At 32.3% G+C, this 11,928-nt stretch overlaps 1 protein-coding gene across 1 annotated transcript; it reads left to right on the plus strand.

Moving 5' to 3' along the window:
* Window positions 1–6,211: 6,211 nt before the first annotated feature.
* Window positions 6,212–11,492, plus strand: LOC111637813 (putative sulfiredoxin). The gene is made up of 2 exons (XM_023383377.1): window positions 6,212–6,521; window positions 11,198–11,492. Exons 1-2 carry the CDS (start codon window positions 6,315–6,317, stop codon window positions 11,405–11,407), a joined length of 417 nt encoding a protein of 138 aa, XP_023239145.1. The 5' UTR covers window positions 6,212–6,314; the 3' UTR covers window positions 11,408–11,492.
* The last annotated feature ends 436 nt before the right edge of the window (window positions 11,493–11,928 follow it).

Genomic DNA, 11,928 nt, shown 5'->3' on the forward strand with positions numbered 1-11,928 from the left:
GGTCAGAAAATATGAAACTGGAAGTCACTAGCAATAAATTTGCATTTGAAGATAAAATCAGTGCGTTTATCGCTAAAATCGACCTATGGATCAGCAAAGTCGAAAGAGAGAATTTTTCTGCGTTTGATACATTGAACCCAATTATTGATTGACAGTGTGCTGAGATTAAAGGACAAATACAAAAGAACATTCCATTCCATTTGCAAAGCTTGAAAAATAAATTCAATCGCTATTTTCCTGACTGCAAGGATAAAGGTATTCGGAAACTGATTTGCAATCCTTTCATAGTCAACATTTCTGGGGTGCCGGATGAAATACAAGAAGAGTTAATTGAAATGCAACATGATAGTAACTGCAAGGATACATTCGAGACAGGAATTAATCTTAAAGATTTTTGGAGCCAAAAAGCTATTGCTTTCCCTAAAATTCGAGAAATTGCTTTACAGTACCTAACTTTTATTTTCAACCACATATTTATGCGAGCAAGAATTTTCAGTGCTTTTGATAATTAAAAATAAACATCAAAATCAGTTGGATGCCAGTGCCGACATGCATTTGCTTTGAGTAGCACTGAACCAAGAATTCAGCAGTTGGTAAACAGTGTGCAGTCACAAAAATCGCACTAAAATAATATAATTAATATAACACTTTCGCAAATAATATAATACTCTTGGTTCCGAATAATTTTCTACGTGTTTAATTTATAGAACAACATTATAAGAACCTATATTACTGCCAAACAGCTCGTGGTCCATGGCAAGATAAAAATTTTGATAAATGGTTTCTCATCACTAAAAGGTTAAGAACCACTGGCTTAGACTATTGGACTAGACAAAGTGGGCTCTACCGCCTATGTGAGCGGTGAGTAAATTTGGGAGGGCGAAAGAAGCAAGTGGGCGGCAGGGAAGCGTTGGAGACAGGATGGCTATAGATAAGGGTTGGGGTCACGGACAACCATCCACTTTCTTCTGTTAAAATTGGTAAGAAGAACATTGCGTTTAATGGTTTCTAGACGTGGAGAAAAATGTACGGTAAGGACACAAAGTGTGAGGTTCATAGAAAATTTTTCTAAGAATATTTCCAAGCCTTTTTACACAAGTAAAAAATGGGTTAGGGGCATTGGGTATAAGTTTATGGAACAAATAGGCGGTGGCTAAAAAAAGTTTGAGAATCACTGGAATAGATGGTCTCTCGATGGCAGGACTGTGGAGTCGGAGTCGTCAAAAGATCCGCCGACTTCGACTCCTTTTTACTTCCAAACTTCTTATGTAGGCTATATAAAATGGAAAAGTATTGGAATTGTGTCAAATTTCTCTCTCTAGGTTTTTTTTTTCAAATCTACGCGTTTGGAGACCTCTCGAACCCCTCAAAAAGTCAATAAAAATTTAGAGGAAAAATTCGCGTGCGTATATGTGTTGGCATCTAATTTGTTCAACTTCTTTATTTTCTGTTCTGACATATTAATTAAACAATATTTCAGAATGGGTAAAGTTTAAGAAACGAAATATGGTACTGTAGCTCGCGTATAAAGGGGCATTAATACTATTAAATTTTGGTTCTTAATTAAAGGTCGACAGGGTGAAGACATAAGTGGTCATGTGTCATATCTCTTAATGAATATTTTACACGTTATTAGCGTTCAAAATTAAAAAAATAATAATAATAAAATTCGTCTCTACCCTCAAAGTAAGCTTTTTTGTCATTTTATAATAGTACAGTAAAACCCGTTAAGATGTTCTCGCCTAAGATGTTAGAACGTATTTGGGGACATGATTTAGATATGGGGACAGGAGTTAGTTATTAAGCGTCAACCACTTTGACGCTTAATAACTAACTCCTGTGTTAAACCATCTGACTCCGATTCCACTCTGACTACAGAAATTATTAGGCTTCAAACAGAGTGAACAAGATCATGCTCCACACATAGAAAAAACCTCGAATCTTTTGCATATCTCGAAATTTCAACGTGTCCTGAGTCCAAAAATGTAAAAATTTGGAAAGGGTCATTTTTTGACCGAGCGCTAGACTTTTATAACAGCCGGAAAAGTAAAAGTTATGGAATACATATTTATATATTACTTACTTGTTAGAGGAATCTTTTAGCTTTGGAATAAAAAGTTTCTACGTTCTATCTCTATTAGAATTCTATTTATTGAATCTTTTATTCTGAGGCCACGTGATGACATCAGAATTTCCGGATCTCTTTCGGTAACAAGTCCGCCCCTGGTCGGAGTCGGAGTCGGATGGTAAGGAAAGGTAGGAGTCGGAGTCGGTAGATTTTTACGCGACTCCATAGCCCTGCTCGATGGTTATTTATATATAAGAGAATATATATATGTTATCGGATATATATAAGAGAATGTTTGTGTTTGTGCCTCTCTGCTCACAAGTTTTTGGTCGATCACTTCCAAATTATTCTAGGATAACGCGGACTCTAAGAAAAATATACAACCTGAACATCAAAACGAGCCTTATTATCACCCTCTCTTCATTTCATTCTCCTTATTAACTGCTAAGCTCTTTGTCCAGTTTGTACCAAATTTTTCATACTTATTCTCTGGAACTCTGAGGAAAATATAGACTACCTTGAAATATAGACACCCCACTTTTCGCCTGACTTGATGTAATCCACACTTCTTGATAAACATGACAACGGTAGACTAAGATAACTAAATTTGTAAAATAGTTTTCATTTTAAAGCTTATTGTTCTGTGAAAACCCGTATTCATAAAAGTACAAAATGAAGAACGAGTTAGTAGTTCCGATCGGAAGTGTCTCGATACTTAGTGTGGAACTGTTCCTAGTGGTTCTGAGTCCAAAACTGGTTCCGACCGAAAACTACCCATCTCAAGTGATAACATGGGCTCACTTTGGCGGACTGCTGTTGTGACCTCTCACAATACATCTACCCTGCGAGGTAACAATTATTCTGGGCAACAAAGGCCCTAATCACATTCCATCCTTTTATCACTGCGCCTGAAACTAGGTGCACTTTAGGAGTTCCAATTCTGTGTCGCTTCCGCATAGGAAACTGCTCCATTGTATTTAAATTCTACAATTTTGAATTCTCTTCTTGTCTTCACTGCAGGGATATCGAAACTACCAGGCATTTATATCTCTCCTCCCTCACTAAGATAAGGCTCGTTTTGAACTTGGTACCATTCTTTGCATCAACTTCATACTAGAGAAGTGAGTGCAAAAGTATTTTAATCTAGTTTACAGAAATCAACAGAATCTGATCAGGTTCAATAACAACTTTCTTTAGGACAAAATCTGGTAAGACAAAAGTAGAACAAGAATTTTGGGCATAAACAGAAACGGGAGGTGATAACATAACTTCAACAATTGAATCACTGAAAGATTATTTTTAACGTGTTCAATCTTTCAAAAACAGTAAGGAAAACCTAGGAAAGGAGAATGAAAAAAGTAATAATCAGACGTACAGTATCAGTCCGTTTCGTGTGAGAGAGAAAAAAACGTCCTTGGTTAGGAGATTAATATGCATGTTCGGGATGCAATATTTGTTCACGACAGACCATTTACTGATCATCATCTGATTCATTGGCAACAGAATAATGGATTTGATTTAGAAATAACTCTGCATTTACGTTTTAGAGCTACCGAGATTATTGAAGAAAGTCTACGGCCGACCAATGAACGACGGAACTACCGATTTAGAAGTTAGTAGTGCCTAGGGTTTCTCATTTTCCGGCCTTTTGCTTGTCCCGGGATCCCGGGATAAAAGTGAACTGTTTCCCGGCATCCCGGGAAATCCCGGGATAGAATTAATTATTTTTAAGGTATACAAAATATCTTGAAATCAAATGATATAATTATTTTCCATTTTTCAAGTAAATTTAAAGTTCTGTAACCTCCAAAATCATATTAATAATGCTGTGTAAGGTCTATAGGCCTATAATAAAAATTACCTTTAAATAACGTAGAAATTTTCACAAATAGAAAAAAATTAATTAAAGTTTGCTGGAAACTGCATACAACAACAACAAAAAAAATGTTTTGAATTGAGTTAAAAATTAAAAAAATGAACTTCTAATTTAGAAGGTAATTTTCGTTTTTTAAATAAAATATAATACAAAATATTGCAAACTTTTATAAGATTTTAAAAAGCAAAGATGGTCAATACTCCGATAACTCACTCTAATTCTTATTTTAGTAATGAAAAGTCTTGCCACCGAGAATGCCCTTTCCGATTCAATTGATGTGATTGGAATAGTGTTTAATGCATTTAAGAGAAGACAGATATTATGTGTTTTTTCACCTGTAGCCTGGAAGATTTCGAGTTCGTTTTCGAGATTGTAGTACTTCTTTCGCTCTCTAGTATTCTTGATTTGTCTACCTTGGCTGCTTTAATAGCGGCATCAAGCTTAGAGCTCGATAATTCGGCAATTCATTTGGCTTTAATAATCAGGTTTATGAAGAAAAACTTCATACTTGCAGACTTTGTACTCGTTTGTATCCTTGCCCAATTTGCACAATCTGGCGTCAGGCATTTATTGAAGCTACTGGGCATGGTTAAAACTCAAGACAGCGTAAGCACAATTATTCCAGATATTACAGGTTCCGACAAGTAAATAATTTTTATAGTCCTGCCAAAAATAAGCTATATATTGATTATTGACCATTTGTGACATGCTATAACGAGCAAAAATTAAAAAAAAAACTAATAGGTAGGTTTAAAATTAATAAATACAAATGTATTCTGACAGTGAATGAGTTAATTATGCTTTCTATTTGCAAAATTCCTCAACCTTAACGCAAAATAAAAAAAAAAAAACGAATTTTTAAGAAATTTGCGGAATTTCCCGGGATAAGAAAAATTTCCCGGGTTAAAAAAACAACCGGGATCCCGGAATCCCGTTTGAGAAACCCTAGTAGTGCCGCGATCGCCTGGCGTTATTTGATGTCAGTAGACGAACCGGCGATGACGTTGTTATTCAGATTAGATATCAATGCGCATGCGGGTAAGATACGACTTCCGATTAATCAGTACGCATCGCAATTGAATTTAAATCAAATTAATAAAATCCGCGCTAATTGGCTTTCGCGTAAAATAAATGACATCCAAAAATCTGTGTTTAAACTAAAATTAAATGTAAAAAATTTATTAATATATTATTATATATTACAATAATCTTTCTAAATGATCGGTCTTAATGTACGATGTTTTAAAACTACAGGCAAACTGACGTTGTTATATGAGAGAGATTTTGTAAGGTTTTACAAATGCTGATAAGCATATTAGGCGATCAATTAGATATATTTCAACCAGAAATAGACCTGAAAGATAGACCCAGGGAAAAGAAACAGGACCATAAATGCATCGGAAATCCTGGATTAAAAAGGAATCGCGTTGAAGCACTAACACGCCACTAGTCAGCATCAACTGTGTCGACTTCCTTGCAAGCATCGTCAATAATTTACAGTCGCGCTACTTTGCAACTGCAGCATCTGATCGAAAATTATCAAATAACGGGAATGAAGTAGAGGATTACATAGTCCTATTGCAAGATTTCGATGTTCTATTGTATCTCTGCTTTTCATCAAAATAAATGAATCGCCTTTTGAATCATTTAATTAACCACCTTGCCCATAGGACCGAATAATAGGGTAGGAAATTTATTTTGGCATTTGAACCGTACTTTTAGCCCCAGCCTTTTACTCAAACTAAATCGGACAAATCGAAACCATCTTTTTATTTTAATATGCAGATACAGTAGAACCTCGAAAACTCGGCCTAATGTGGACCGAAGGGTGGCCGAGTTTGTGAAAATGCCGGGTTATCGGGAATGGGGTTAAAAAAATAAGTACGAGTGTTTCCTCAGAAAATACTGTACTGTACTTGTATGTATTGTTTACTTGAGAATATAACAGAGAATAAACTGCCCAAATACCCTTAAACAAAGGAAAAGTACGTCCTTTATGAAGGCATAGAGCCTTTACTACATGAAAATGAAAATTAATGAATACACTGTGTACAGTAATTTACCTGATAAGACAGACCTGAGAAAAATACTTTATGAGAGCTTTTATACTTTTATAAAGCTGTCTATAATGAAAATTAATTAACTAAGGATTTTTTTGCCCTGCCAGGGTGTGACCGAGTTATCCGGAGTGCCGGGTTATCGAGAGACGAGTTTTCGAGGTTCTACTGTATATAAAAATTCAAAAAGTTAAAAGCAATTGGAAGATGTTTATACGTCAGGTGGCGCTGTAGCCCACGTGTATTTCGAAAATTTAAATTCCAATACTGTCGATCGAAAATTATCTTTCCGATAAAATGACGTAAACGTGTAATGTTTTCCTTAGAAACTCGATTTGCAATTATCTTTTTGTTAAGAAGATTCGTCTCTGTTAGTCACTGCCAAAAATTAAGTATGAGTAAAAGTATCCATTCCGATCATATCGAAGAAATCCACCAAGTTCCTTTCCACGTGTTAATAAGACCATTTCAAAGTGTTTTGGAAGAAGATAAAGTTCAAAGTTTGATGGATACTTTAAAGGTTTGCAAATGTTTTATTCATGTAAATAAATGAAATATAGAAATAAGTGATTAGTCAAATAGAAAATTTAACATCAACACATGTTTTTATATTTGAAATGTAGTATTGACATTATAACTAAATTAAAGGAAAACTTAGGATATTGATCAGTTTTTTTATATTTCTGTTGATGGAATGCAATGACATCTACTGTTACTTTTATTTACATTTTCATATATTTGAATAGTTGGCTATTTATTGAAATATATTGCATTTCAATTATTATGGCTAATTGGAAAAACTTCCATACATTAGTTGTTTTTGAACTATTGTTATTATTGAGATCTGTAACTTTGGTTAATGTCCGTAACTTTAATAGAATGTTTAAAAAGTCCCATGTAAATAAACAGATTGGCTCATCAATGGCCAAATGGTTTCATTCCCTGAACACTGGGAGTTTGGCCATGGGTTTGCATCTCGCCTGGACGGGCTGGCCATGTGGAGTTTTCTCCATGTCTGTAACACCTAAATAGGAGCCAGTTACCCTTAAAAAGACCTCTCAAAAGGCATCCACCCTAGGCAGATTGCCTGAGTGTTGCATTGACGCAACTTAACAAAACAAAGTAAGTAAACAGATTAGAAAATTGTCTGGAGATAAGCTTTCTTTAAAAACACAATTTGTTAAATCAATCTGTTGACTTCTCACAATTCTATCTTAAACTTTTGAAAGTGGGCATTACAGTTAAATCGTAAACTAAATTTTGATATCAAAAACTTTTTATGTCATTGTTTTCTGTTATCATGCTTTGTTTCTAGATGGTACTTGTATTGCAAGCATTTTTAACAAACATGACCATGTAAATAAATTGTAGATATCAAGATTGTTAATCTTTTTGCAGGAATTTTTTTCATTCCCTATTTTATAAATGGGTTTATTACAACAGTTTAAGAATTTTGTAATTATGTCCAAACATCTCTTTGCATTAAGATAGTCATTTGTGGAATCTTTGTAGAAAAATGTATGACTGTAATTGTAGAAAAAATATCAAAATGCTACAGTTGTAAGATTCTTGCTTCTAATGAATTAAATAATTATCTCAAACTACCATTTCATGGAGAAATACGAGGCATATCAAACTGCATTGGAGCATTAGAAAATTGAGATAACACCAAAAGAAAAATAGATTAATTTTATTTGAGGGATGCATTTTGATCTTCACTAGACCTTCTTTAGTCACTATTATATAAATACTGACACTTATAACAATTGTGAAATCTTATATTTAGCATTCAGCTTTAACTTAATATTTATGAGTTATTTCCATCAATTGGTAGTCTGAGATAATTATTTAAATCAAAATGCTATTATTTGTAATACTCATCAGTCAAAATGATTTATTTGGCCTCCATTCATTCAACAGACGTATAAGCCAAAACATGTAATGAATATTGAATTGTTTCTAATACTGTTGTGAGTCTTTTTCTGGGATGAAAATGTAAAAAACTGTTATTTTGTATAATCTTCATATCTTGTTATTAAATCCCATCAATAATAAGATCAGAGAATATAGTTAATGGATGAGAAATAAACTATCTTAAATTATTCAGATTGGATGAAGTATACTTCTGTCATATTTAGAAGAAGCATTATTAATTATTCTATCTCTTAATTTTCAATAGTATTAAAAGGTTTTAGAATTTGAAAATGTTCTGCATTTACAAATGTTGAATGATAATAGACAACTAATTATGGGTAAAATTTCAGTTTTGAATGGGAGTTTAGACACATGATAGAAGATCAAAGAACATTAAAGGAATCATATCTATATGACATTGGCAAGATATTCACCCCCAGTATATTGGACTGAGTTGCTTGTTAAATGTGTGATAAGCTGAATGGAGCATGCAGTATGAATCTAATCATACCCCAGAAGTAGTCAGTGCAATGGTATTTCTCATGTTTTATGAGTTTTTATCCATCTTTAGTAAAGTGGAAAAGAGTTGATTTATAACATTGTTTTGAGAAATAATACTAGATTGTTTTCACTTTTAAATTTTACTTCATGAGATAAATAATTGTATACTTGCTTACTGGAGAATTCAACTTAAAAATAAAAAAACCATTTAATTATCCAGCATCTCCTCTTTAATAACATAAAAATGTTTTCAAATGCATTGAGCGTTCATCATCAGTTATTTCTCTAATTCGAAACGGGAAATTCGAAAAATTACACAATTGAATTTCAAATAAACAGTTATGTAAAAAATTAAAAGGTAACATGTTATAAACGAAAATGATATACAAATTTCCGTGTATTTAATTAAAAAAAAATAAAAATAAAATAAAATAAAAAATCTATCCAATATCATCGTAAGTTTGATTAAGCCTTCTTTTTTATAGATCTATGCCAATTCGTTGCAAAAAGATTTCCAAGCAGACGAAAGCCAGTCTGCATCACTATAGTTGATACACTGCGTGCTCTTCTGCGCCCTGTGGATTTCTATTTTTTCGAGATATTTTACCACGTGTCTAGATTTAGTAGCTTTTATTATAGAGGCCTGGTCCCAGAAAACAGTAATGCCTTGTTGCTTAGCATAAGTGGCAAGGACTGTACTGTCAACAGTTTTGCTCACTGAAAGCTTATGTTCATTCATTCTTTTTTTCAAATTCCTCAAAGTTGCACCTACTAGCGTTTGAAAACGTTTTTATGTTATTAAAGAATTATGCTGGATAGTTAAATGGTTTTTTATTTTTAAGTTTTACTTCATGTTTGAGGGTCTTCAAAATTCCAGATAGGCCAATTTTGTTGAGGGCTATGTCAGTTCCTTTGACATTTTTACTTCTATAGGCATAGCCTACAGCTCTGATAAGATCCCAACTGTCTCATTTAGAAATGCATTTGTACCTAATTATGTAATGACTTTTATTACAGAATGTTTTGTCATCAACATTTGATAGAGGCTTAAAAGTGGAATTGTTTTAAGTATTCTTTTTTAACATTAGTTATTTTATATTAGCTATATTAAAAACTAAAACCTAAATCTGATAAAATAAAAGTTTGAACTTTAAAAATATTAATTAATGCTTTATTTTATACAATAGCAATCTAATTACCAGAACATAAAATCTATTTAAATTATTTATTAGTAACATATGATTTAAATTCAATAAGGTTAATTATCAAATTATTTTTATTCATTAATTAGTCTTAAAGTAAAAAATTCTGAAAGTAATTACTGGATTTGAACTGTTTTACATTACAATAATGCAGTGTTTCTCAACATTTTGGATTAGTGACACACTTTGAATTTGATAAGATTCCTGCAAACCACCATAATTTTTAAAACAAAAATGTTTAAAATTTAAAATAAATTATAGTTGATCTTAAAAAATTTTGATAATACAAAGTTAAACTTATCAAGACAAAATCTCACAATTTTACATATATACTATAAAAATAAGAAGACTGTAGTTATGTGTATTACCAAGTACACAGATTAATGTGGGGTTAGACAATGAAGGTTCATACACAAATGAGACACTATATGAGTTTAGTGGACAAACATATAAATTTCTGAGGTTTGATTACAATCGCTATAAGACTAATGGAGTGTTCCATCATCCCTTCACACAATTGACAAAATTTCTTCACTGACAATAATCACCCTCCACTTACAAATTGGTACTAAATTTACAACGCAACAAGAAATTAATTAAATTAATTAGGTCTAATACAATCAACTATAAGCCTGACTGTTAGCTGATTCAAACAGGCTTCCTCTTCACCACGTGGTACACCACTCCCATTCCACTTAACCTTGTTGAATCTTCCGGTCATATCCTTCAAATTGTTTTCCTTTCTGTTACTTCTGCGTTGACCAGAGAATTTATTGTGCTCGTTAATTATAATCTTTAATACTCTCCCAAGTTAATACCACCGTTATACTTAATACTGTCCTTGTAAAGACATAATTGGATTCACTTTGCTCGATCATTAAACCTCTCCTACACTCTCAAATACAAATGAGGATTTTCTTCTCTTTGTATTCTTCCTATTGTGTCTTCTTCTGATGCACCAATCTTGGAGAGGAGAAAAAGAATGAGCTCTGCACATGGTGTCTTGTATATTTATACTCCCACCATACTGACCATGTGGTAAACCCATGTGTACAACAACAGACCAATCACTGACCATTATGGACACCTCACAAAATGTGATGCACGTCAGCTAATAAATTTTACAGTAAAACCCAATACGCAACAACAGAGTGCAATTTATTATAACTATACACATAATTTTAGTGATAAGTTGCAGTGTTTATAGAAACTCCAAACAGTTGGTATGTTGGTTTATGCAAGATGCATGCAACTTTTGTGGGGAGGATATTCTTATGCTACATAATTTGCACAATCCACATTTGAGTGAATACTGTCTTTTCCATTCAGTGGGCCAGCAGTAAAAAATGAAAGATAAATGAAATTTTAAGAAAGAGCTTATTCAAAATTCTAAAAGAATTTAATATTTCCATGACATGCCTGAAGTACTCTTGTGACACACAAGTGTTTGTGTCACATAGATTGGGAAATACTGCAATAATGTACTGCTTTTTGTTATATTTTAATTTTATATTGTAATATGTTATTAATGAATTTAATATGAGTAAATAGTTTCTTTAAAAATATTATATTTTTTTAGCAAGAAAATAAAAGAAATGAAGTTCCACCAATTGATGTTTTGTGGATTAAAGGAAGAGAAGGTGGCGATTATTTTTATTCTTTTGGTGGCTGTCACCGTTACGAAGCCCATAAAAGGTTAAAATTGCCAACGATTCGTTGCAAGTTGATGAAGTCTTCAATACGAGATCTACAAAGTTATCTGGGGGCATCGACCCCAGATCTAAAGTGATCAAATGTAGTGATCACATGTTAGGCATATCAGATGATAAAATTGGAACTATTTTTATATATTCACAAATTATTTTAAATTATAAAATTTTATAAAATAATACCATTTAAATTAAAATTATTTATCATTTTTCATTTTAATAATTTTGATTGCATAACAAAACAATTTATAATTTTTTTTCAGTTTATCCTATTATCTGTTTGAAAAAATTTATATATATATTTGTATTGTTGACATTTTTATATTTTTGATAACAGGAATAAATTATTTTCTTGTAGTTTCGATCAGATAGTTGAAATATTTATTTGAATTTTAAATTTACAATTTTTTATTATGAAATGTATAATTAGATGTTTTGAAATGCATTGTGTAATGAATTATTAAATGTTTGAGTATATGGGATATTGACTTGTTTGATTTTTAATGAATAGGTTTGGATCACAACATTATTTCTTATTCTTTGTTTTCTCATGATTTACTCTTTTAGTTATTCTTGTCTGTAAATGGACTATCCTTGTGCT

This window comes from Centruroides sculpturatus, unplaced genomic scaffold, assembly GCF_000671375.1.
Source record: "Centruroides sculpturatus isolate CEXI.00-Female unplaced genomic scaffold, Cexi_2.0 scaffold1001, whole genome shotgun sequence".
In the NCBI taxonomy this organism is placed as follows: domain Eukaryota; kingdom Metazoa; phylum Arthropoda; class Arachnida; order Scorpiones; family Buthidae; genus Centruroides; species Centruroides sculpturatus.

What these genes read in the sequence shown, in the direction of transcription:
- LOC111637813 (XM_023383377.1), top strand. Translation starts at nt 6,315, where the DNA reads ATGTTTTCCTTAGAAACTCGATTTGCAATTATCTTTTTGTTAAGAAGA. An exon ending in GTTTGATGGATACTTTAAAG is followed by an intron (nt 6,522 to 11,197) that starts GTTTGCAAATGT and finishes ATATTTTTTTAG; the next exon opens with CAAGAAAATAAAAGAAATGA.